Source organism: Prinia subflava, chromosome 3, assembly GCF_021018805.1.
Source record: "Prinia subflava isolate CZ2003 ecotype Zambia chromosome 3, Cam_Psub_1.2, whole genome shotgun sequence".
In the NCBI taxonomy this organism is placed as follows: Eukaryota; Metazoa; Chordata; class Aves; order Passeriformes; family Cisticolidae; genus Prinia; species Prinia subflava.
Window position 1 is genome coordinate 25,425,035 of NC_086249.1, and position 27,292 is coordinate 25,452,326.

Genomic DNA, 27,292 nt, shown 5'->3' on the forward strand with positions numbered 1-27,292 from the left:
CCTAGAGCAGAGGGCTTGGTGACATCTGCAACTGCAGTACCCCAAAGGATTTGCACTCATGGTAATAAAAGCCACAGTGATCCCAGCAGCACATCTGGAGCTCAGTCATTCCTCAGTAGCAGAAAATAAAACTAATGAAACCTAAATATTGTTCCTTGACTGAAAATATCATCCAGTGTCTTAAAGCAGCTTGCAGATGCTGGCTGATGATCTTATCTCACATGAGGCCAGGACAGTGGACAGCTGGGGTGGCTCTCCCATTGCCATCACTTCTCCCCATGAATGGTGTCAGAGTCTCTCTGGCCACAGTAACTGAGGCAGATAGGCAAGGAGAATATCCACCATGTATTCCATGAGGCCTGGATCTGGTCTACATGACCAGCCCTGCCAGGGCACTAGTGGTGGTGTGCAGGCCTCCTAATGACACACAGATGCTAGGCAGTGACTCTGAGTGTGAGCAGTGCATGTGAGGGATTTTTTGAAGCCCATCAATGCCTAGAAACTGGTGCCTAGAAAATAAAGTCTAATCTTTCAGGATCAATTAGCCAAGTTAACCAGAGCATGTGAAGAAATAACATGGGGGCGCACCTGTACTGGTGATTTTGTTTCTGAAAAGTGCTGGTGAATTTGTGATCCATGACCCTGGAGAAACAGAGGTGGCTTCTTTTCAAAAAGGTTCTGGTTGTTGAAGAGCACATGAGACCTGACTTGGTATGTTTGTGGGTAAAAGTACTGGGAAGGGATTAGGCAAATAGAAATCAGGTATAAAACATGCACAAGGAAAAAGAAACTCAGCAAAGGTATCTTTCTTTTTCCCATCTGAGAAACTGAACACTTGATCTCCTGATGCCTTCTGTGCTCTGCCTTATGGCACAGCCTGATAGAAAGCTTGTTCCCCTGGTCACTCTGTTAATAAGCACTGATGGGAAAGGAAAGGGGAGTGAAGTTGTGACAGGTTAATGAGGCTTCTGTGACACGGGTTGCTGGCGTGGGGAACTGCATCTCGTGGAGTCTCAGGGTCCATGTTCCCCATCTGCCAGCCAGCAACTGAGCCTAGAGCACAAAATGGAGGCTGGAGGTCTGCGACAGGTCTGGCCCCTTGAAGCATGATGAAAGCTACATGAGGATTAATTTGATCAGATATTCCAGCCCCCAAAATTTTGGGGTTTATTCCGATTATAATCCTTGGACACTTTAGGTGAATACTTATTTCAGCCTAAAGAAATGTACAAGGTTAAGAGCAAGACTGACTTGTCCTTTGCTGCAGTAACTGAGCAGACAGAAAACTGAAGCAGAGCATTTTCCCACATGAAGCATAGTGCTGCTCACTGTGGGAAAACAGCAATTTGTCAGGTTTCTTCATTCAGGTAGGCTCAGTGGGGCAGATTTTGCATGTAGTTGCTTCCCAAGAGGAGCAAAAGGCATAGCTTAGAGCTGTTGTTAAAGAGCCTACTCAACATGTCACATGTTTTAGGTGAAAGAGTAATGAATGGTGGCAGGAAAACACAGAAATTTATCCAGCTGTTCCAGAAAGAGCTTTTCTTTCTAAAATTGACCAAGGTGCCCACACTTTATTTCAAAATATTTGAACTGCTAGCTCTGAAGCCTCTGGCACATGCCTCATTTCATTACTAGGTGGTTATTATGAGACCAGGAGTCCTTCCTACTGACTATCGGTCTCCAGCAACAGAAATTTGACATCTGTTTGGTATTATTATTCCATTAGAAGATTAAGTCTTCACTCCCCTGGCTTTTTTGTGGGCTCCAACACATTCCACTTCAGTGACAAACATCCCTTGAGCCAGCAGTGCTTTGACAGGGTGGGAGGTACTCGTGCAGAGGAACTGACAAATGACAAGTTAAAGTACTCTCAGGAAGTAGACAGAATTTCTGCATGAATATCAAGATGAAAAGGAAATCCCCAAATTGCAAGGGATTTGTGGCAAAAAACCAAAAGGTTCCTCTGCAAGTAACTGAATTTGCATGCGACATTACAGACTTATATAAGAGATTGCTGCAGCTCATACTCACAGGTTGCCTCCAAAGTGGAAGCAGGCTACAATAAAGCAGCATGTTCTTGACCTTCTGAGCAATTTCTACTTCCTTTCGTAACAGAAGTGAGAGCTCCTACTGGGTTGAATCTAATCACTCCAGTGGAAATTTGAGACCAAATGAACCTGTTTCATATGAGTTTGTCAAATCCAGGCTAATAGCAGGATTATTCACCAGCCCAGAATGCATAAGGGTCACACCTCAACAATGCTTTAAAGTACGCTGGAGTAATGGCTCCTTTCACTCTAGAATATCCAAATACTTTACAGTTGTGAAAGGACAAGAGCAAAGCAAAATTTCCCAGCCCCACTTTGCTGAGAACTTTCAGGGGCCTTACTGTGTTCAAGGAAGTCATCCTGGTTAAGGGAAATAGAAAAGCAGGGACAGGCTGCAGGAACTTGATTACCAATACTTGGATGAAAACATTAGACATGACTTCACCACCTCCCAAGATAAGAGTTCATTGTTTCATGGTCTTCTCCCTTCAATGTGGAGATTAGCTCATGTAAACTCAACACAGGGAAATAACTGCCAATCCTTCCTCTCCAACAGCAAGCACAGAAAAGGCAAATTGTCTTCACTGGGTGCGATGAACTTTGCATTTGACACCACAAGCATAAATCTCAGAGCCAAATTTATGATGGCTGAGACCATCATCTGCATTTTCATTCTATTGTTCCATTCTGTCATCGACACCAACACTGCAATACCCCCATGGCCTTCTGGCCAGAAGAAAGCAGGACAGGGCTCCCCTGAAGGATTAATTAGTGACTACAATCAAAATAAACAAAACTCCCACAAATCAACCCTGATGACTCTTAAATAGTTTCTACTTGTCTCTTGTGATTTCCTAGTTGTGTTTTACCAGCTTTCTACCCTCTAAGAATTTCTTCACACTAGATAATGCACTGAGCATCTAACACAATACCACCATGTAATCAAATGACATTTCAGTCAAGATTGTTGATCAAATATAAAGAAGGTTCAGCTGTGACTGAACAGCCCTCTGCATTTCTGTCCCTGTTTCCTCCACTCACAGCCAGCTGGGCGGTCACAGCATGTGCAAACCCATCCTTCTCAGGGGATGGGTAGGTGCTGTGTCAGACAGCCTCCTGTGTCGTGGTGCCTCCTGCCTCCCGGGACATGGGGAACTGCGAGTTGATGACACACACACCACCCACTCCTCCCCGTTGTGCAGGAACACACACACATACAGCTGGCTGGAAGCACAGAGGGAGGATCAAACACAGCGCCTTCACTGGGAAGAAAAGACAAGCAGAAGCTTGGCAATCAGGCAGAGACTGCAGCTCTCTGCTGCTCCTCATCAGTATCATCTGTGGCTTTAGGAAGGGCAAAAAAAGCTGCTTAGGAGCTTGTAGTTTTCCAAATGCGTCTTTTTTCCTTAACAATTGTCCTCACTTTCCTTCTTATTATAATCTCTTTGGGTAGTCAAGGAGATTTTAATATATTTTCTTTTATTTTTCAGAGAGAGGTGCACAGGGCTGAGGTGGTAGTTCTGTTCTTCCCGTATTAAACTCCCTGGTACACCAGAGACCCTCTATCCCAGTTAGTGAGTATGAATGGAGGTATGCAGCTGGTCTGTCCCACACTTAAAAGGACAGTGCTTTTGATCATGGCCTTCTCACTCCACATATTTAAATACCAGCAGGCATGTTCCTATTTTTGACAAAGCCATACAGAGGCAGTGTGCAGACTTGACATGCCTTTTCCATTTAGATGATTTCCTCCATAATGGCAAGAGTTAGAAACTTCCTTTATAAAGTGTAAACAAACCAAAGTTTAGGTTCTGACTGTGCTGAATGAGGCTCATAAATACATGACAGAGGCCAGATACAGCCCACAGGACATATGTTTGACACCTCTCGCCTATGTGGATAGGAAATGCTTATAAATAGTGAGTCCCACTTCAGTTCTCTGGAGACAAATATTTTTGACACAGAGTGCTCAAGCACAAAGAGTCATTTGCAGACCACCCAGGAGACTTGCATTGAAATGACCTTCCTTTGCTTGGATGATCAATTATACTAATGTTTATTTCAGGAGTTGCAATATTTGTTCTTAAATGGAAGCAGCCCAGAGGAGCCATGTACATAACCCCACTTACTTGTCGGTAACTGCCTGCATAAACTCATCAATCAGTTCGTCGTACTGTTTCCCACGAACCCTCTTGTGTTTCAGTCCAATATACAGTGGGTCATTCAGGAGAGCCTAGGACACAAAGCAATTCTGTTGACATCTTCTCTTCTGTGGATGGATAGAGATTTACGTCCCAGCCTACCAAAAATTTTTGTCTGATGTATTCATAATAATTTTACTTACTATGCAGCTCACACATCTCTTCCCAAGCAGGAATTGTTTCTGTAGGAAGCTCTGGCCTATCTTCTAGCATAAATAGTCAGAGGGATGCAACACTTTGTGACTGTCATAGGAAATGGAGCTCTGAATCCCCAGAACAGCTCTGCCAAGTGCCTCACTCCTAGTGAATAAAACTGACCTTGCGTGGGGAGTTTTCACTGTGGATTCAGTTCTTAATTTTGCACTGAGGGCAGGATAGCTGTTGACCATAAACAGTGCTTTGTGCAATGAAGACCACCTAATGTGACTTGAAATGATGGGTCATTTAGGCCTTTTAGATGACAGCACAGAGCTGACCACAGAGATCAGATGGCAGAATTCTCCCAAGACCTGCACCTGCCTAGCACTCACCTCAGTTCTCTGGCAGGTATAAAGTCAAGGTATTTTCATACAACAGATTAATTTATATTTTGGTTCCAAATAGGAACATAAAATCAGGCCATTCCTCCAACCAATCCAGCAAATGTTAAGTCAACATCCATAAGCCACCTAAAATAGAGTCAGAATGGAAATAGCATATATTTTGGAGAAAATTACAGGACAAACACTGGCAGGAGACAGGTTGGCTAACACCTCTGGGAGTCACTGCAAACGAACTCCCAATTTCAGGAACTGAACTATCCACATGAGGGGAGGATGAGCCATCACAAACTTATTGTCCTGCAGCCATATAGCCCTAAATATTGGCAGGTATGTTAACATCAGATCTGTTTTTACAGCCACAGCTGTTTTCCCTTACAAGGAAAGATGAAAGAGGTTTTCCCGTGAGTTTGATAGATATTAGGGCTCCTCAGGGCCATGAAACTGAAAGGAGACCCATTTGCCTTAACTTCACTGATTGCTCCTACAGCACCGCCTGCTCTGGGCCCTGTTCATGGAGTACAAAATTCTGCCACAGACGAGCAGAGAAATGCCAAGCTCTGAAAAAAGCCTGATTTGCTGAAAGCATATACAAAGTATTATGGACCGTCAGAAAGACAAACTGGCAACCGATGCCAAAAATATAATATGACAGATATATTTACTGAGTTCTACCTGAGGTTTATGAGTTAGCAACACAGTCACCCTTGGGTAATCAGATATTAATGGGCAGAGATGAACAGGATGAATGCCTTTAAGAGGTATCTTATTTATGCACTGATAGACGAGTTTACTTGTGGGGCAGGATGCTCCTAGGATGTGCTTAGGGTTCAGTTAATCTGGGTTTATGCATATGAGAAAGCTATTAAATAAATAAGAAAACAAATTATTATATGGTAAAGGAATACACTGTTCATATTTCTGGAAAACAATGGCTTCTATGTCTTAATCCCAGATGTGGAAATTGCCTTCACTGAGCAGTTCCTGAATACATAAATTACATCTAATCTTGGGCAGAAGAAAAAGGGTCCAAGACTGATTCTGTAAGTCCCCTTTTCTGATGCCATGTGGTCCTTGCAGAGGCCCAAAAATCATTGGTGCCACTTTGGATTTTACTGTCCCATCTGCTGAGACAGAAACAAGATGGACATGCACAATCAAGCTTTTCAGGAGAAGGGAAGCGCTTTCACCCAGGTCCCTCTGGGACAAGCTCCAGCTGGGAGGCTCAAAGCACTGGTAGCATGGATCAGCATGGAGGAGAAGAAGGAGATGAAGGATCCAAAGTCAAGTACAATGTTCTATGGACTGATGACTGCAGTGAGAGACTGAGACTTAATTCCTGCTTTAGCCTCAGTAGGTCCAAACTCAGAGTCCTCCCTTTTCAGGAAAGACCATGAATCAGGCTGAGATGAGCACACCCTGTATTCCACAAGTCCATGACAGGCTGCTATGTGAAAGTGGTAACATAATCCTGGAGCCAAAGACCAAAGAGGTAACTGAGATTCTCAGATGTCATCTATGGGCACTGATTTTGCATTCTTTCATTTTTTTCAATGGTCCAGTGTGAGAGACTGGACTGAAAGAGGTGCAGAAAATCTAGCTGTCCAGCGACCATCAAAATGTCTGAAAATGTCAGCACTAATTCATCTTAATACACAAACTCAAAGCTCTTATACCCCAGATTTTTTATGTCCCTTAAGAAATGTGTGTTTGGTTTACACGGGGTCATGTGAAGCACAAGTACATTTTACAAAAATGGACAAACCCGGGCCATCACAAATAGCTATAGGATATTAATTTTAAAAAGACATCCTCACAGATGTCCATTCTGGCATTGCTGAAATGTTTCACTTTGGCCTTTCTGAGCCAGAGTCATAAGGCAAAAATCTGCAAACAGATGGAGTCCTCTTGCTTGGTTATCATGTGCAGTAACATGTGTAATCTAACAAAACAGTGACATTAATCATTCCCAAACCACTCACCAGGGATTCTCCATTTCTGGAATATAGTCATCCTTGCACAGACATGAATATCTGCCTGTTCCCTCACAATTACCAGAGGAAGAATAATTCTGAGACTTCCTGTACAAAGCGTGTCAAATCACCTTGCCATGATGAAAGGTGGAGCTGAGCTTTCAGCTCCAACTGGTAACACTCTGAGTCTTTTCACCAGGGGACCATGAGTCTATTTAGTGTTTATTTCAGTTCCCCATAAGAACAAAAGGTTCTCATGCATCAAACAGGAATTAAACCTTCCCAATTTCCTGCAGTGCTGGTCTAGCCATCATCTCATCTCATCTCGGATATCTCCCACATTAAGGGAACTGGCCCCAGTTAAGCGCTAATCTTGATTCTTTCTTCCTTCATGTCAGATTTATGAAAAATTGTCTTACCTTATTGTCTGTGCCAACATCCAGCAGGACAGGGAGACATCGTTGTGGGTCAACTCCACCACAAGCTGTGTACAGAGCAAGCTTTCCAACTGGGATACCCATGCCGTAACTCCCTAGGTCTCCTAAACCAAGAATCCTCTCTCCATCTGTCACCACGATAGCCTAGGAGGATCAAAAGAGACTGCTGTATGGGGTTGCCAAGGCTCTAGAAGCAAAACCAGCTCCATTTTTTCCACACTGATGCCACTTTGCAGATGCATTGTGCAATGGATATTACTGACAGTTGACAGAGAGATGGGAGGGCTGATTCAGTGATCAGAATTCGATTTTACTCAGATTTCCCAAAAGCTTATATAGCATTTCAGGAAGGTTAATAATCTTCCACTACAATAATCAGGTTAAAGATCATACAGACAACTCATACATTTTACATCTTTTGCTTACAGAAGTTTGATTGAATAACTTCTCTTCCCATAAGCAGGTTTAATCCCATTTTCTGTAATCTTCAAAGCTCTGTTTGTTCCTGCCATGGCATCTTGGTTATCAAACCAGCTATGCTAATCAAGTCTATTTTACTCTCTGTCCTATGTATTCCCACAGGATATTTGCTCCTTGTCCATGACAACATGTTAATTAGCTGTTAGCAACAGGGGGCTCCTCATTTTGGGGGATGGAGAAAGGTGTGGTTAACAGGTAGCAGCTCACAGTGTAGGACAACAGCAGCTCTGCTGGAGAATACTTCAGTTCACTGTAGCAGAGCCCAAGCAGCATGATTTTTGTGCACCCCCAACTGTACTACAAGAAGTATCACAAATGAGATTTAGCCTTGATTTTTCTTTTCATCTTTTTTTTTTCTAGAAGAAAAAAGCGTGCTTAGTAACTGCATCTGTGGAAGAAACATATTTCAGTATCCTTTGTTATTTAACATAAACCATACAGATATTTGAACTTTTTATTTTTTGCTTCTGAGTCAGTGTGAAGTGTTAGCGATGAGAAAGTCTCTTTTTGGGTGGGCTCCATCTGGTTTTGGGTGTGCGCTCACTTTTTACCACACCCAGAGGATGCAATTGGGATTGAAAGGCAGTAATGGGAATAGGGAAAGCAGCAAGCATATGCACTGCTACAGGTTTATCCTGAAATTAAATGGAGTGAATATTCAAACTATGCAGAGAATATTAAAACAAAATTAAGTTCTAATGAATCAAAATATTTCTCTGGAGTACTGATCCTCTTTCATCCAAATAAAGAAGTGTTCTCAGGCAAACCTAAAAACCTCTCAATAGCATTTAGATATCCATCAGAGAGAGAAAAATTCTTCAGCCTAGGATGTGCTGCAGCATTTTATACTTACCAAAGTTCCTCAAAGAAACACTGAGAAATGATTTAGAACAGAAAATACAGCATGGGAGCAATGTATTGCTATTTGTAACAGAGAGGAGAAACTAGATTCATATTTGTTTGTGGGTCTTTGAATTTGAAAAACATTCTAAAAAAAAGCACAGTTTTTGTGAGCACCTAATACACAAGGACATCAAAGTAATATTTTTATTTGCTCATCTTGATATGATCAGAACTCAACAAACAGGACATTAATCCCTGGCTGAGCAGAGCAGACCCTTCTACCTGAAGGTAGGAGGTTACTGGTTTAACAGTTACGAACCTGTTTTCTACTTCCACCTGTGATACAAATTTTCTTGATGACTCTAGTGAAATCACTAAAAAGGTTAGGTATGCAGTTTATGACAGCCATCTAAATGATTTCTAAACTCATTTGACATCTGATGGGGAGAGACAGAAACCTCCAGAGGGCATCTTCTCTCTCCAGCAGCTGTTTTGGGAACACATGAATGGGGTAATTCTCTTCGAAAAGCTCAGTTCCCTCTTCATGGGCACCGCAGAAATACTTACAATATGAGATAGGCACTAAGTCCCCAGGCAGCTGATGTTAACTGAGATGACTCTGGACCACAGGCTGTACCCAGCTAACCAGTCCAGGTTTGCAGTGCCTTTGCAGTAGCAGGCATGTGGCCCAGCAGAGTGATCCAGAGTGCTGTGCTGATCCCCAAGCTGCCAAGGCAAGGCAGAGAGGCAAGTGCTGCTGTTGGCATTCCAGTTCTCTGCACTGATTGCAAGTCAGCCTTTAGAGGATGAACTGATACTCCACATTGAATGAACCAACAGAAAACACTCCATGGGAAGGATTTTGAACAGCCCTATACAGCAGTAATCCTGGTGGGGATTGAAGATCCTGAGTGTGCTTCTAGGGCAGGCATCCCACAAAAAGAGGGAGGAATGAGGGGAGGGAAGGCAGGATGGAAGGCCAGTGCAGAAGCTTACACGGCAGCACACTTGTCTTGGAATAAAATACATGTTTCTACACCATCCTCACTTTGAGTGGCTTGAATTCATAGCTGCCAGGATGACACCCATCCCGTATGATTCTTTGCTTTCTTTTTGCTTTAGCTGGGCCATTTTCATTGAAGAAAAGAGCACAAGACTAAGGAACCAGAGAGAAAATTGGCAAGGAAAGGCACTCCTGAAGATGGCCAGCATTTTATCCAATATTTCTTCATGTCAGGATTCATTACCCATCCTGGAAGGGACATAAAACCTCCACCTTCCCACATAAGTAAGACCAGAAATGGTTTCTTCTTACTTGTTCTGGCACTATGATTCTTTCAGGGCAGCCCAGCTTTGACAGGAGGGTTGAAGGTGCAGCTTATTAGAGCTTGGCTGATGCTTGGTTAAACTAAACAGAGCATCAGCATTCTTCCAGCCCTTCCAGGCAGAGGATCCAGATTTGGCCCAGATTTCCCATTTCTACAGTAAGCATTGTTGCCATGAAGCCCTAATGAGCCAAATCTAATAAGCAAAATATGAGCAGCATCTCCAGGTATCTCTGCACTGTCTTTAGTGGGTGGTGTTCAATGGTGGGGGTGTTCAGCCTTTTTAAAAAAACCTGAGTCCCTCCAGGGACTTAGGTGCAGCCCAGGTGCCTCCCTATTTATCTCAAAATCTTGGGTGTTCCAGTGCCTACCAGTTCAGGCATGAAGAAGTCTGTGCACAAAGACATAGGGAACCCTGTGCTCCATAACAGCCATACTGCTAAAACGAGCTGCCTTTGTAGTCTGGCAAACCTGGAAAGTAGATAGTCTGAATCTCTTTCATGGACCATTGCCCTTCCTATGGTCTGTTTTGGGTGCCAGAGGGGCTGTTTCAACAACAGTCTCTAATCTTTCTGTGCCAGTTTCCCCATCTGCAAAAACATTTCTATTAGCCATAATGAATTCTGCTCACAGTTCTGAGTTGGAAACAAATGGAAATACTGAGTTTGTTGGACAGAGCAAGGACAAAATACCTAGCCTGCCTCTCTTCTCCATGGTTCCAAACACAAGTTTATATGACTGTGATCACTTTTTCTGGAAACATGTTAAATTTCCTTTTTTTTTTCCTCTTAGAAATGGAAAATGCTTGCAAGATTTTCTCAGCTGCCAAATCTCTGTTCTTGGAAGAAGCAGATGATTGATAGGGGACCAAAACTCTGTCAATAGCCATGGAGATTCCCAGGAACATGTACTTCCAGACTGATAGAATAAGGTGAGGTGACTTGCAAGACCTGTGTTAAGTGTTGGCTTTATTTAATGCCAGAGACTTGCCCAGCCCCAAGCTGGTGAAAAACCCTTCACAAGAACACTTTTTGGGTGGGGTGTCAAAAATATTTTCAGCTGCTGGATATCAAACATGATTTTCAGAGTTGCCAGTGTTCTTGATGCTGCATGACTCACTGGATTTGGGAAGGAGTCCTACAAGCATGTTGATTACAGAGATATCTTAAAGAGCTTTGCTACAAGCTAGCCACACAATTCTTCAATACACGTATCTTGCTTTTTCACTAGGGCCCCTATTCTGTACAAATTTATTATCATGCACATATTTTTTTATTGACCAAGATCCTGCCACATCTGAAAAAGTTGTTCTTGACAGCATACATACATGACAGGGTCTCTGAAGTGGAAATTGAAACTGAACTGAAGTTCAGCCTGAAAATTCTCTGAGGAAGGGAAGCATTCTTTGCTTGTCCTTTTAAATAGCCAGTTCTGTAAATGATGCCAAGCAGTTCCACTAAATATCCCATTTTGCACTAAAATGCCTGTAATTTCCCAGTCCACAGAAGACATGCCACGTACCTTAACATTTTCTTCAGGCCAAGAGTCCAGCATTGTTGCAATATGGCCTTTGTCATGGATGGTGATAAACAATCCCCTAAGAGAAGAAAAGGCAAGAAAGAGAAGAAAAATAAGCCTTGTAATAAAACTAGTAACTCCAAGATAAAAGAAAAGAGGTGAACTTGAAAACAGAGGGACCTGAGCTGCTGAGTACAAAAACAGGCAAGTCACTGATACAAAAATGAGACCTCAAGGGACTGCTAATAGCAAGGTAAATTCTCATTTTGAAACCAAAAGGCTCAACATCCTTAATGGGAACTTCATTCAGCAGCCACCGGTGTTGCACATTTAACACTTGTGAAGCATCTTTGCTTCAGGGAGCAAACTCTGCCTTAGTGCAGAAGAGTTTTCTAGTTATAGCAATTTTGATAAGTGCAATGGAGGTTGATGTTTTTTCCATAAGCCTTGTTACACATTCTTTCCTGAGGAGCCTATAGCTCCTGGCCATCCAGACAATGAAAGCATGATCTTTCTCACTCAGCCACCAGTGTCAATGATGGGGATGGCTGCTCCAGAGCTAGGTATTTTGGGTCACCCCTCTAGCCCACAGAACTCCAATCCGACTGGATCAATATCTGCCATGGCATCTGCTTTGATCAAGACAAATGTGCCCTTTTTTTCCCCATGAATATCTGATCCCAGTGTTTGACATTCACCAAGTGAAAATCATGAAAAATTATGAGAAGTGAAACAGAAAATTAAATGTTTGGATGTAACTTCAGTGTGAAGTGTTTATATGGACAATAACATAGCTGATTGCACTAAGGTTAATCACTTCTCAATGCAAAGGTCTTCAGGGTTTAAACAAAAGTGCCTTCTTGTTAAATAAAATTAGGAGCTGGAAAAGATCACTTTTGAAACATGTTTTAGATTTGTGGCTTATTTTTTTACCTCTCTGCTGTTGTTATCAAAGAGTATCTGTAACAGGGATTCTTTCCTTACCCAGGACAGCATTATTTACATTGACTGACCTCTGCTCTGATACTCTGGGATTTTGCTGAAGTTCCTTTTAGGCTGCACTAACCCCAGAAGGGGAAACCTGTCCTCTATACCTATGTCAGGGAAAATTTCTTACATTGTTCACAGTGCTGTCTAATCAGTGCAAATCAAGGGCTCTAACTCGAGGACTCCCCTTGGCAAGAGGATGCAGCCATTTTCCTTGCCTTGTTATCTGCTCACAAAAGCAGGAGTTGTGCCAGCAATTAGTAACAGTTGGAAAAATTGAGGGATGCATTTTTATTGCTTACATCTCTCAACTATTGCTCAGCCCCAGAGAGTTCAGATCCGGTCATGGTTTGGACTTCTAATGTGAAATATTAGCGAGAAGAAGCTTGAAAACAACCTCCATTGTAAGGCCATATGAGTGATGGATAATCAAACATAATTGGGCTGCTCACTCTGGTAAGGGCTTATCTCACATGACTCTTCTAGGGGACAGATATCTTCCCACAGTCAACTGTGGGATTCCTAATGAAAATGCTCTTTACTTCTAAAAGAAGAAAAATAAAAGTGCTGACTTCAACACTGTTCAAGTCACAATCACACAGACAGATCAGGAAGGCAAAAAAGGAAAATAACATTTCATTTATTCAGTGTAATTCTTTAACACTGTGCCAATAACCAATGAACTAATCACATACACATGGCTTGCCTCAAAGACAGTATTCACAGATGTCAATCTTCATAAAAAGGGAGTACTGTACTGCTGCCACTATGTTTAGAAAGCATTTATTAACTGGGAATTAAAAGGGCAAATTAGTAACATCACTGCATATATTTCAGGTTGTGATATGCTTTTAGGAAGAATGCTATTGTTTGAAGTTAACATTTTCCATACATGATGAAGACACCTATTAAGTGATTAGCCATGTGCTTCATACATTCACATATCTTCAGTACTGAAGGGAGTTCACCAGCTATCTAACCTTTGAAAAACATCCTGAGCTCACAGCAGAAGCTGAAACCCAACTGTCTAACCCCTGCTGGTCATGCAGCTCGATGGAGCTGAGAGTTGTTTCATAAGAAAGTGGAGAGGGCAGCTACCCAATGCCCCTTGATTCTGACCCTCGAATCGGGAGGGCAGAGGGTTGGTCTTCAATCCCTGCTCAGGATTTGCCATGGAGAGAGTTTACCTTGGGTCTTCCAGAATCCGATGATTACTCTCACTGTGCTGCTTGGGAGTAGGATTCTCACAGCTGTCATTGGATTGGCTTGGCTTAGATAGCCTGGTTGGTGACTGAGAACCAAGCGTGGGGAGACAGCCCTCTCAGAATTTCCTTAATAATAAGTCTTTGATGCTAATTGCTCCTTACTTTACTCCAGGCAAGATCAGATGGCTTATTTTAGACTAACACCCTAATGGCACCACCAGCTTTGCAAGGGAAACCATCAGGAGGAGCAGAAATGGTGATCCATATGGGGAAAGTGACCTCTTTCAGTGGCACAGCCATGTCAGGAAGTGGGCATGTATCAAAGAAAGCCTTGTATTTCACTAATGCTGAATCCGAGAGCCAAGGGCCCAGGTTCAATAAACACCTACATTTCCAACGCCTTTAGGCAACCAGCTGAAGCAAGTTCCTGAATCTGGTTGAGGCTCTGTGGTCTCCCATTAGGTGTTCAAGCATTCAGAAGGGGATCCTGGTAGTAATGAGCTGGAAATCCCTTTGCAGATGGAATACACAATGACCAACTCTGACAGGCAGTTGAGCAACTTCACGGTATTTTTGAGATGCAAAGGGAAACAGACACATCAGACTTTAGAGTCAGGGATCACAGGTATGTCCTCATTTTGTATGATCCCCAGGAGAGTTGTGTCTCCCTTACCCACAGAGATGAGCTGGCCACTTAGTTCAATAAACATCCCCAAACTGGCAGAGGGTTTATCTGTCTATAACTCCCTTCTGCAAGACAGACAGAAGGAAGAGACAAGCTCCTCAAACTGAACTCTGCAAAAGCTTTGCTGATGAGTGAACAGGGAAGAGTAGCAGCCAGGTTTGTCTCAAAGACACACAGACACTTTAGTATGAGGGTGCTGAAGCACTTGAACAGGTCTCCCAGAGAAACTGTGGATGCACCTTCCCTGGAGGTATTCAAGGCCAGGTTGGATGGCCTCAAGTAAGATGGTCTAGTGGAATGTGTCCCTATCCACGGCAAGGAGGTGGACAACATGATCTCTCATCATTTCAAACACAAACCATTCTATGATTCCATGATTATAGGAGAGGTAACAGGAGCAAAAGCTTATTTGTGCTTTTGAGAACAGCAAGGTAGAGCTCTGAATACAAAGAGGAACAAAAAGGCCTATGTGGACCAGGAGTAAATAAGAAACATCCAAGGGACAATAAAATAAATTAACTTGATTTTTATGTGGAAAAGATGCAGCCTAAGCCTTCTGAAGGAGGAATGAAACCTCAGCAATCTTTATCATCTTTATTCTGCCTTTATCATCACGTCTGCTCCAACTCCCTTGGGATTACAGTTGATAAATTGCTTCAGAGAACAAAAAGAAACGAAGCAGTTTTATTTTAATTTCCTTGGCACTCAATAACAAGGATTCAATTAAAATGTAAAGCTAAAAATGTAAGTAATTTTCATCAAGTCACTTAACACAGGCATTGTGTGGGGCAGAGATACAATGTTTTTCCAGACCAGAAAACTCACCTGTGCCCAGGAACCTGCCATTCTACATGGATTCAGTCATGCATGCGGACAAAACTACAAGAACTAGAGCTCAGTAAAAATTAACAGCCTCAGCAATTTCAATCCAACATGTTGTACCATTATTTCTGTTAAATAGTAACCTTCAGAGTGCTATTAGCTTTGTGGGGGTAATTAAAAGTGGGAAGTGCCTCAACCTGCATTCATTAGAGCTGTAGTCTCATATTCAGTCCATTAATGTCACAGGTTTCACCACAGCTGCCTTTGGTTAAAGGGGGAAGACAGACTAGATTTTATTGTGCCACTGAGCACTGCTGTAAGAGTCCAGGGGACTTCAAGGAGAGTTACAGCTTCTTAATTTGTCACTGAGGCAGTATTTCTCTCTGGATGTCAGCAAGTCCAGTCAAACTGCCAGAACTGGACTGCAGGATCTAGCAAATTGCAGGTCACTGCAGAATCCATGAAAGAGCTTGAGTATATTCACCCACAAGACCTTTTCTCATCCCTAAGCCAGGGACATTATCTTTTCTTTTCTGGTTTTTTCCTGACCGAGTTCATGGCAGTACTCCAGGACTTTACACACTGTACCATGTGAGCCATAAGAAGAATCCTGCTCTGAGCCCCAGTACTGGTTAGACCTTGGCCATCCTGATGGCATTCTGAAAGCCCCACACTGATAACAATCCCTTTACTACAAGGCTCATTATAGAAAAAGTTCAGAGACAAAGAAAACGTGGGACATTTGATGCCAAGAGGAAGTGGTACTAGATACTGGTGATAGTTTTTGGAATAACATGAATATTTTTTACAAGGATATGTAGTGACAGGACAACGGATAATAGCTCTTTCAAACTGAAAGAGGGCAGTTTTAGATTAGCTATTAGAAAGAAATCCTTTACTGTGAGGATAGCAAGGGACTTGCAACATGTTGCCCAGAGAGTTTGAGGACTTGCCATCCCTAGAAGTGTTCAAGGCCAGGTTGGATGGGGCTTTGAGCAATCTGACCAAGTGGAAGGTCTCCCTGCCCATGGCAGGGAGGTTGAAACTAGTTAATCTTTAAGGTCCCTTCTAACCCAAACCATTCAATGATTCTATGATTCTTTTAGACATTTGGGAAATAATTAGTTTTAACATGTCTCAGATTTTAGAAAATAGAAATATCCACTAATCCTTTCATTAGCCTTTAAAAAGGCTAAGCAGTGTTCCCCTTTCTGACAGTCCTGGTTAGCAATGCTGACTTGTGAGTTATTTCCCATTAGAAAAAACAGTGGAGCCAGCAGTGCTATCTCTAGACTGCTATTGTTTGTTTACAGAGAATGTTCACTCCCCAAAGAACAGAGGGGAGTGAAAAACATTATGCAACCTGTCCTCACAGCTCTAAATCTCTCCTCACTTCCCTCCTACCCAGAAGTCTCTCTCCCTTTTCTAATGGCTCTTCCTTGGCAATTAACAATGCTCTTGTGGCTGTTTTCAACCCTCCTGGTGTAGTCTTGCCCCACTGCTGCCTCTGATGTGAAATCAGTCAGAAATCCACTGCAATCAAATGCAACCAATGCCTTTGCTTCATCAAGCTCCATGTAAAACCTCTTTGTGCACTTCTTCCAGTCTTGTTCTGTGGGTTTGGGAAGCATTCCTATGACTTCAGTTACCTGTTTACGTCTATAAAATTAGTGGCTTCTTTACACTTATCATATATGAGTAACAGTCAGCAATTTTACCTACCAGTACTCACATCACACTGGTCAAAAGCCACAAAAGAGCAGAATAAATGATGGCACTGGATCACTGATACGTATACTAGAGTGAAGCAAAAGGACATCACTCTTAGATTTGCATGAACTTGCCTTACTAGCTGAGATTGAAAATGATTGCATATTTATGATCCGTGGAGGAAAAGAGAAACCACCAGAAGGATCTCAAAAGCTCCTAAGTTCACAGGAGTTGAAAAATACAACCCCTCCCACTCAACTATTGCAGCTTCATCCTTCTTCCTGCTCACTCCTCCACAGGACTTCGCTTTGAAGAATAAGATACTTGCTCAGTAAGGGAGGAATGTATTTGCACAGTGTTATCCAATATTTACTGACACTGCAATGATCAGGCTTGCTCAGGGTTTGGTGTACACAAGAAGAACACAGAAAACCTCAGCTGCAAGTTCCACGTGCTTTCTGCACAGAGATCAGTCCATCAGCCTTGTTTATTCAGAAAACAGGTGTCTCCTTTAAGGGGCTACCAGGCTTTGCCTCATATAATTACTTGTTCCTGAGAAGAGGAACTGAGGGAGGGAAGTAGATTCAAATGGTGGCTAAGGTCCCTAATTCTCCAGATGGTTTTCAGCCAGCCAAGGAAGGGTCCTTCCAAGGAGTGTGGCTCCTTGTGTGTGTGCTGCCGTACCAGTTCACTGAACTGCAAGACTAAAGGTAACAAAACAGGCTTTGTTTAATTTTCTTTGCACTTATTAACTTCTAGTCTGGGTGCTATGAGGGGAACTTGCTCCACGAGTGAGGAGACGATAAAAACTACTGTGTAAGTTAATGTTAAGAAAATGCACATATTCCCAACACTTCTATCAGACAAGTAGGCATCGTGAGTAAGTGTTTTTATCTGGATAGGAATGGCTCATTCTTGGAATACTAATAAAGGTTAAGTGTCTCCACTTACAACCTGAAGGTGATGAAATTCTACTCACATAAAAGTCCTTGAGCATTTTAACTTGATTAGGCCTGGACTTCCCTTAGAAGACATAGGAAATCCATGGGAAATCATTGCTTAAAAAAGCAACAAACAAAAGAGATGAGTCAGATCTTTGTGAGCATCCCAGCCTGCACCAGGCTGCTGTTGGACAGCCATGGGAAGGTTGTGAGACAGCAGCCAGAAACCTACAGTGAGTTATAAGGTTGGGCAGAAAACAGCTCTGACAGGCATGGCACAAGTTCTGCAGTGATCACAGCCATGCCTTACCCAAAGGCATGATGCACTCAAAACCTGCAGCACGACCATCTCAGAGTAACACTGAAATCCACATGTCAAAATTATTTTCACACTCAGGAAATGAAAAACCAAGTTGGCTTGCCACGGTGGAAGGATGCTGATTGCCACTGCATGCTGCTCTGTGCTTTTTGCAGTCTGGCTGAGTTATGCCCCAAGCCCAGCTGACGGGTAGGTACTTTGGCTGCCTAAGGCTGCAAAAGGGACACACGCGAGGGAGGGATCAGCTGATGGACTTGGCTTTGGTTGCGTACTAACCACAGAAAACTCTCACTGCTGTGCCAGAAGAACAGGCTGGAGGAGCCACTCTGGATTTAAGGCCAGTCTGTGTTAGAGGTAAAATAAAATGTGGTTACAGTAAGGGCCTACATTTGGTTTTATTTATTTTCACTTTCAAAACTCATATACAAAATTGACAGGTTGAGCAATATGAGCCTTTAGGGACATTTCCACCAACTGAACCCCCACTGTTGACTTTTTTTGATTCTGGTCTCTGCCAAAACAGGACAAAAGGCTTCAGAACAACAAAATAAACTTTGAAATTGCTTGGCTGTTTTAGGGAGCTTGAGATTACAAATGCCTGTGGGCTATAGACTTTGGAAAGAAAGTATGTGCTAGCATGCACTGATTTGTCTAAATACAGTACAATTAATCATCAGATTGGATAAAATCTCTGCATTGATTCATCAGCTATTCTTTTCAGATTTTTTTTAGATAAAGGCCAAGAAATTTTCATTGCTTTAGGTAATTTTCTTTGTAAATTGTAGCTGCTGACCACTACCCTACAGTAATAATGAAAAAATAACAGAAACCAAGCACAATCAAATATTAGTGAAATCTATACAGAGACTTATAAGGCAATATATCTATAATTTAAGTACAGTAAGAGATTTAATTTCAAATTATCTGCAACATAAATAATAATGAATAATTTCATTACTACTATAAATGTTCTTAATGCTGTCACCACACATTTAAGGTAGGAAACCAAAAATTCAGTGTGGAAGCCAGAAGATGCAGCCTCCAAGGTACAATAATGAAAGACTCACTATCCACATAACACCCCTAAACCAACACTGGGAAATCTCCATGATCCCAAAGGATTGAAAGCTGCTAAGCTGTGGGAAACTGCCAAAGATCAGGAACGGAGAGACTTAAGTGAGCACATATGAGCGCAAGCCATAGCTCTCCCTATGCTTTGGCATAGTCCAAACCCTGCCACAGCAGGAAGGTCCAGATCACAGCCTACAGCAAAGCTTTTGGATCCATCTCCTATCTGCCAGAATGTTAATCTGGTGATTAACATTCACCACTACTTTTAGCAGGGCTTTTTTCCCCCCAGGAAAAGGGCAATTATACTGTGTCCTTTCTTACCTGCTAGCTCATTTCAACAAATTTATCAGAAAGGCAAAGGTCCCAAAGATGTTTGTTCCCATACTCTTTTATGAAAATTACTGTTGAGATAAAGTGAAAAGATAAAGGGGTTCATGCCCTCACCACTCTGGGGAGGGGAACATAGACCTTACTCTGACAATTATTCTGACAGCTGCCCAAAAACACAGTTTGCAGCTGCTCACAACATGTGCTGCTTCCCACCTAGTACCTACTCCAGTATCTACTCAGCCCTTGCTAGTGAAGCTTTAGAGCTTTCCTGGGCTGCAGGAATAAGCAGAAGGCAGAGAAAAGGAGGAAAAAAAAGGTGGCTATAGAGGAAACCAAATGAAAAAACAATAATTATGGGGCACAGATAGGAAATCACAAGGGACAGCAAGCAGAGCACTGAAAGCTGTGCCCACTGTGCCCTTTGGAAGAGGTGAGGGAAGGGGAGGACACAAGCTGTTGTGGGTGGCTGTGGTGAAGCACAGGTGGATAGGAAAAAAGGATGAAGGAGATGTGGAAAGGAACATAAGGTTTCACAGATACAAAATGTTAGGGGACACTGGACAGAAACCAGGAGGAATCCTGGATTTACTGGTCCTGCTAGTCAGGCATCAGCCTAAAGAACAGATATCCTTTCTTCATCTCTAGGGGGAAGTTGATGGAGAAAGACCAGCTCTGTACCACTGACCAATTGTCACTGGTCATTATGCAGCAATGTGAAAAGGCAGAGGGTTGGAATCAGGTCCCCAGTGGATCTCTGCTATTCACATTCTAGGATTAAGGCAAGAGACAAGCAAACCCATGCTGCTCTTGGCTTGTGAGCCACTTTCCCCTGCTGTATTCTGAGGACTCAGTTCTCTGGTTGAACCAGAGAACTGCCAAGTCATAGCATAATTTGGGAATTAAATCCTCCTTGTATTTTAAAACTTGACCCAATTTCCCAGTGTCTTTTCCAGCAGTGTTGTTTCAATGCTCTTTAGGAGAACTTCTGAGAAGGTCTGTCTGTGTAAGGATCAGGCTGCTGGAGCCAAGGACTGGGTAAGAGCCAAGCAGGTCTGGAGTATGGGATGTGACTCTGGCTTATCCCAGATCTCCCTTCTTGCTATGTGCAGGAGGGAGAGGGGAAGATCAGACTGCCTCCTGTCACCCACAAATAAATTTACAGATGCAGTTGAGTAAAGACTGGGCATTGAGGTGAAACATAAGTTTCCACCATCCATGGATTCCACCAACCAACAAGCATGGGCATTTCCCAAATTCAGTAACCATTGTTGCATTTAAGCTTACCATGCTCACAGGGCTTGATATTCTTTGTTCAAAAACAATTTTAAGTGTAGGAAAACTTGACTCAGCCCTGACTTCCCTCTACCTTTGTGGAGTTTTAGTCCTCCACCTGACTGTGTGCTGGATCCTGGAAGAATCTCAGTAACTGGAAGATTACAAAGAGAAACACGCTGAGATGGTCAATCAGTGCTGTTGCTCTGTTGGTTTTGACCAAGGAGCCCTTATCTGTTCCACTGCTAAGCACACAATGTATTCTGTTTTACTTCATAGTGCAGAGGTTAAGGTGGGATCAAAAACCCCAGGGAAGTTAAATTAAGTCCTACCCTGATTATATTTCCTTCCTGTGCTGTGCAAATTCTTCCAGGACCCACACCTTCCCTTTTAAAGTGCACTGCAGGGAGCCCCAAGAATGAACACAGAATTAGAACAAAGTTTGACAAAGAAAAGAAAGATTATTTTGACGATACTAGAGAAATCAGCTTCCAGATAAATGAAATAATTTGGTATACTTTTAGTGAATCCACCTAATAAAAAAAATCTACTTTTTGCCATAAATTACAGCAAATAGCAATAGAAAATAGCAGCAGCTTTTGTACAAATTCCTCCATAATCAGGTTGTAGGATCACAGAACTGTTTGGTCTGAAGGGGACCTTAAAGATACTAACTATGGCAAACCGTCTAATCATGGCAAACCTCTTGCCATGGGCAGGGACACCGTCCCTTACACCAGTTTGGTCAGAGCCCCATCCAATCTGGACTTGAACACTTCCAGGGATGGGGCATCCACAGCTTCTCTTGGCAACATGTGCCAGTGCCTCATCACCCTCACAGTCAAAAACTTCTTATATCTAATCTACCCTCTTTCACTTTAAGACCACTGCTCCTTATCCTATTACTACATGCCCTCCTGCAAGCCCCTCTCCAGCTTTCCTGGTACTGCAGGTGCAATAGGGTGTCCCTGGAACCTTCCCTTCTCCAGGCTGAACAACTCCAGCCCTCTCAGCCTGTCTTCACAGGAGATGATCTCCATCCATCTGAGTATCTTTGTGGCCTTCTCTGAACTCTCTACGACAGGCCCATGTCCTTCTTGTGCTGGGGTCCCCAGAGCTGGACACAGCACTCCAGGTGGGTCTCACTGGAGCGGAGCAGAGGGGAGAATCACCTCTCTTGCCTTGCTGGCCACACTGCTTTGGTGCAGCCCAGGACACGGTTTGCTTTCTGAGCACAATCCATGGCTGTTCCACAGCCCAGTGGGTACTGCTGTCCAAGGTTTTCATGATAGTCAGCACCATTTCCCCTGAAATTTACATCCTGGTATTCATTATTCTAAATAATTCTTCTCCCTCCTCCCTGTCTTTGGCATTTTTTGTTTGAGGTGGGGTTGTTTCTTGTGGCAGCAGCATAGATTTATGCCAGATCAAAGGAGAACACATTCTCTTGTATTTCCTTTGCCAGGTCAACCTCTTTCTTTTGGACAACTCCACCTCTTCCTTCGAGCTTCTCCTGGTAAATCAGGGAATTTCAACAAACTTAAATCTAAATCACCTCTGACAGGAGCGGAAAGCCTGACCTTCATAAATTAACATGAGATTTGCTGTTAACTTCTGTGGGCCTGGCGTTTTACCTCATGCCCATAAAAATTTGTCATGGTTGTTAGAGCCAGTCCATACACATTTTTCTTAGGAAATGAAAGGAAAAGGAAAGGAAAACAGAGAGAGAGAAGACTAGAGATATGGAACAAGGAGCACTGACTGTTCTTCTAATGAAAACACAGATCTAAGTCCTTTTTCACACCCTTCTTCACTCCCTTTTTCACTCATTGCAATGTAGAAAGTGTGTTACAGCCTCACAACACCAACAGTGTCCATCCCATTCCCCAGCCTGCATGGAACATCAGATCAGGACCAATATTCCAGCTCTTCTCTCTGTATGCCCACAAACCAGTCTGTGCTTGTCTCCACATTTTGCAAAACCCTTCAGTGAAGTGGAAACAAAGGGACAGAGATAGGATACAGCATGCTGGAAAGACTTGCCTGAAGAAAGTGGGGAGAGAGAGAGCAGTGGGAACCTTTGAATTATTTTGCCAGCTCTCAGAAGTTCCCAACAGGCTGAGCCATTTTCAGCAGCCTTGGGCTCCCTCTGCATGAACTACTTTCTCCTCACCTATTCCAACCATGGTCTTTGCCCCCTCACTCAATTATCTTGTCCCATACCAACAACTGTCTCCCACCTATGTGTCCTGACAGCCTCTTCAGGGTTTCCTGACAGTGGTGGTGTCTGTGAGACCTTCCACAGACATTCCCTCCCCTTCAGCCAGTCACAAGACCAGTCTTTGGGTGGCTGTGGCAATGTCACCTAAACACACTGTTAAACACATTCCTCTTCTCATGCACTGATTTCAGCTGCCTCTGGAAGAAGGCTGAACCAGGCTGGTGGCAACAAGAGAAGTTATGAGGACTGGCATTTTTACAAGAAGTAGAGATGGTCTAAAGGGGTTTCAAACCAAACTTTTTGGACAATAATCCAAACCCCAGTCTTCCCACTCACTTCTGGTCTCCAATGTTTTATAGAAGAGGGAATGGATACAATTCTGTGGTTAGGGACAAATCTGTGGGATTTACACTTTTGTTCTAATTCCATTTGGTTTGGTCCTAAAGAGTCCAAAAATGGCAGGTAACTTTCCCTCCTGCTGCTCAGACAGCACAACACCACACACACAAAAAAAAAAGTCTCTCACCAGAGCCAGACCTGCTGACAAGACAATTCTGTAGATTGACTGATGTTTCATTTACTCATTTTTCATCAGACACACAGATCATTATTCTGTCAGACCTAATTTTCACACCATCTGCTTCCTGTTAGCTTTCTCCAGGTTCGCTTAATCCCAACATGTTTTGCATTGTTCTGCAAGCAGATCTCAAGGATATTTACATTTGTAGGGAAAGAAAAGTTAACTTAGGCAAGCTTTTTCTGTCACCATAACCCTTCTCCAATGGCGATACAAGCACCTTTTCCAGTCCTACTCTCAGGGGATGCCAAAAGCTTTTGAGGAGCAGCCGACAACTTTATACTTTCAAATACCACTATGCTTATGAATTAACCCGTGTCTTGAGAGACTGTGGTATTATGCTACTCTAATAAACTATCCCTCACCATTACAGAAGAAATAAAACCCTGATTCCATGACCTAAGTTTCCTCTTTACTATCTCTTTGTGAAGAAGTATAGTCCCTTTCAAAGATACACAATTAAAAGAGATCCTCAGGCTTAAAACATACCTTTTAAATAGCATTGCACACGTTCAGTCCTGTCTTTTGTTAGGACCCCAATGGTACTCATTAAGTGCATTATAAAAAAAAGAGCAAAAAAGGAAAAAAAATTAAAATATTACTATGTACTTTTTTTGGTAGAGGTTTTGTATCCTTACCCTTAATCAAAATGGACTCTCAGTCACAGTCTGAAAGCTTATAGGGGTGGTGGAAGCATTTCCTAAGGAAATGGTGACTCTTTTAATGGGATCAAAGAACCAAGATTCCTCCTTTCTTCCTTCCTTCATTTAGTGTCTCAAAGCTGCAAGCCCTGCTCTGATAAATGTCATTCCTTCCTTCTACCAAACTTCTGATGAGGACAAGGGGTTCCTGGGCTTTGAAAAGCAAACACTTCCAAGGCCCATATTTCTTAGTACCTAGGACAGCCTGTCCTTTGCTTGAAGCCAGTTTTGCTATCACTGCTGCTGAACATAAGCAAACCTGCCCTCCCTGTGCCTTGGGCAGCTTGCTTCTGCTTCAGCACATCGGCACAGCTCCTGTGCAGGTGGCAGTGAACTGGCTAGGGAACTCACTATCCAGTGAAACTGGATCACTGCCAGCCTGGCCCAAAAAGGACTTGGATCTGCCTGGATTTATCCTTGAACCACCATTGCACAGCAGCACAGACACCTGTGGAGGCACAGGGGTGGTGGGAGGGAGGAGTGAAGGGATGCCACAGATGCAGGAGACAGACTGCAAAGCTGCACATGTATAGGACCTGAAGCTGTACAACTCTGCAAGAAATCTCCCTTAAGCCTGGATCACTCTTGGTCATCATGCACTGCAACAGATATATTCTTTAGATGAAACAATTCTTGTCACCTTGGGACTCTATTTTCAGTCATGTCCTTTGGCCTTGACAATGTGCGTACATCTGGGTCCCCTCACCACCATTACAGAACTTGTGAGTCAAAGGGAGCAATGGATTTTCATAACAAAACTGCAACCACAAGACACAAAATGAGAAGGAGCATAATCGGAGAAGTCCTCAAGAGGTGAGTATGCTTACCTATCCTAGTCCTGTACTGCTCCTATTACTGGCCACAGCTGCAGACAGGACCTGTGCTTAGGAAGAGTTCTCTTTGGACATGTTACTCTTCCTTTGTGCTTATTTAACATGGTTTGATCACAGAAGACAGATTTTGACACGACTCTTAATCATTACTGCAGAAGAGGTGCTATTGCTTAGTACTTTAACCTGTACTTACAAACTATATAATAATTTATATTTCTTATTTCAAAAATTCAAAATACAAAATGAAACTGTACTTTAGCCTAAAAGTTGTAATGGTTATTACATGCCTTTACATAAACAAATATTGTTAAGGCACCAGGGAGCTGGCTGGAAAACAAGATAGGAAATATGTATTTAACATTAGACACCTTCCAGCAAAAGCTTCATATAGCTCTTAGGCAACAGTGGCTGGATGTAATTTTTATAAATTTTATGGTTCCACCTCTATTTCAGTCATTCTAAATCTCTGAGGCTTAATCACATAGGAAGAAGTCTGAGGTCAATGGAAAAAAAAAATCATGCCTGAAGAATTTAAAGCAAGTAGTAAAGAGAAAGGCAGTAGGAGTTTGGGGAAGGCAGAAAACCTGCTGGGGCATCAGGAGCTATGCCTGGCTCACCAGAAGAAGTGGGGAAACTGTGGGCATCACAGATAAGCATGAGAAGAGTTGAATGCTTGCAAGTGTTTTTGTTCCTAGTAGCTCTTTTCTACTGTTAAATATAGAAAGCCTGTTCATTTAGAGTGCTGGCTGGATAGCTTTTTGAAAGAAAAGAACACCAGGTGTCTTATTCCATTTGGAGCAGATAAATCTGCTAGCAGGGAGTATGCTGAAGCCCTGACCTAGAAGGTGAACTCTGTCCACTGGCCCCCTAAAAGTGCAGGTTAGAGAGGTTTACCCTTTAAAGGTTTGTATATAAAGACTAAGAAAGGGAAAACAAGCACTGACAAACAAAACCTGTTTTTGACAAACAAAACCTGCCGCCATGTAAACATAGATAAATGTGCTCTGAGAAATGATTCTGAGAGAAGCCCTGCTGGACATCTTGGGACTGTTTTTAAATGCTGATGTTCAAGAGCTGCTTTGTAAGCAAGTTACGTGCACTGTAATCCTTCCAGGCTCAACCTTCAAGTATAAAGCCAAGCACTAATGGGGCTGAGAAAGATCCCAGCATGGGGAAGAAGCTAATTGTGCCCAAAGGTTGCTGCTGCTGTGGCCACAGACAGACTGCACAATAAGCTGTGCTATACGGGCACATCCCTCCATGTTGGAGCACAATGTGGGGTTTTAAAATGGAGATTTTAGCAGACGTATTGGCATCCTACCTTGAGCTATGTGTCTTGCAGGCCAATTCCTAATGTCTGTAATATGCTCCAGGACAGAAAATATATACTCAAGACAGTAAGAGTCAGATTGAAAAAAATAGCACATACATATACTCTTCCCATTTTAGTCTCATCACTTTACATGATACAACAGCTCGTTTCTTCTCGCAACAAAAATGTTCTTCTGCTAAAACAGCCTTGATTACAACCAAATCCGAAGCTAGGCTGAAATACATCTGTATCTTCAGGGAAACAAACTCCCCACCACAGGAAATCCAGTGTACCAAGGACATGGTCATTTGCTCCTGAAGAAGCCATGGGCTGGAATCCAGAAAAGACCCAGCCCAAATTTAGCAGCAAAACTGCCAGACTATGAGAACAGACATTCCTATCACATTGGTAAAATAATGTGGATTTAAAACATGAGAAAGACATGAGTTACAGGAAGGGGAATTCTCCAACAGAAACAACTGCAGAAAGAGTTCAGTATGTGGAAGGACATCCCTGCTTTCCTGAAGATAACAACAGATGGAAAATAAAAGAAGCGAAGCTCCCAAATATTTTTTTAACTTATTGCAAGGTAAAGGCAGCCAGGAGGCAAAGACACAGTGAGTGTATAGCAGGAATTGCTGCATGAATATTGATTACCTGGCAATCAGCAGTTGCTGCATTAATATTGATTAGCTGAGAACCAGCAGTGTGCTCTTCTCTGCCTGACAGTGCTCACAGCTCAACACCTGGAGACACAATCTGGATGCTCTTATCTCTGCTACCTTTTATTCATGCCCAGAAGTAGTTAATGTCCTCTCTCTATACAAAGAGCAGATCCTTCTCTGGTTTCCTCACAGTGAAACAGGAGGAGGAGGAGGGAATAAGATTGAGGCTTGGATAGATAAATGACTTCACCACAGCCCAGCAGATCCACAAGTTGCA

General features: G+C 42.7%; 1 protein-coding gene across 1 annotated transcript in view; it reads right to left on the reverse strand.

The window, feature by feature from the left end:
* The window catches only part of ME3 (malic enzyme 3), a 119,515-nt gene that overhangs the window by 25,304 nt on the left and 66,919 nt on the right, over positions 1–27,292 (reverse strand). The window contains exons 4-6 of the mRNA XM_063394449.1: positions 11,368–11,443; positions 7,181–7,342; positions 4,178–4,281 (exon numbers count right to left, since the gene is read on the reverse strand). Coding sequence (XP_063250519.1) covers positions 4,178–4,281; positions 7,181–7,342; positions 11,368–11,443 — 342 coding nt within the window. The remainder of the gene's footprint in view (positions 1–4,177; positions 4,282–7,180; positions 7,343–11,367; positions 11,444–27,292) is intronic.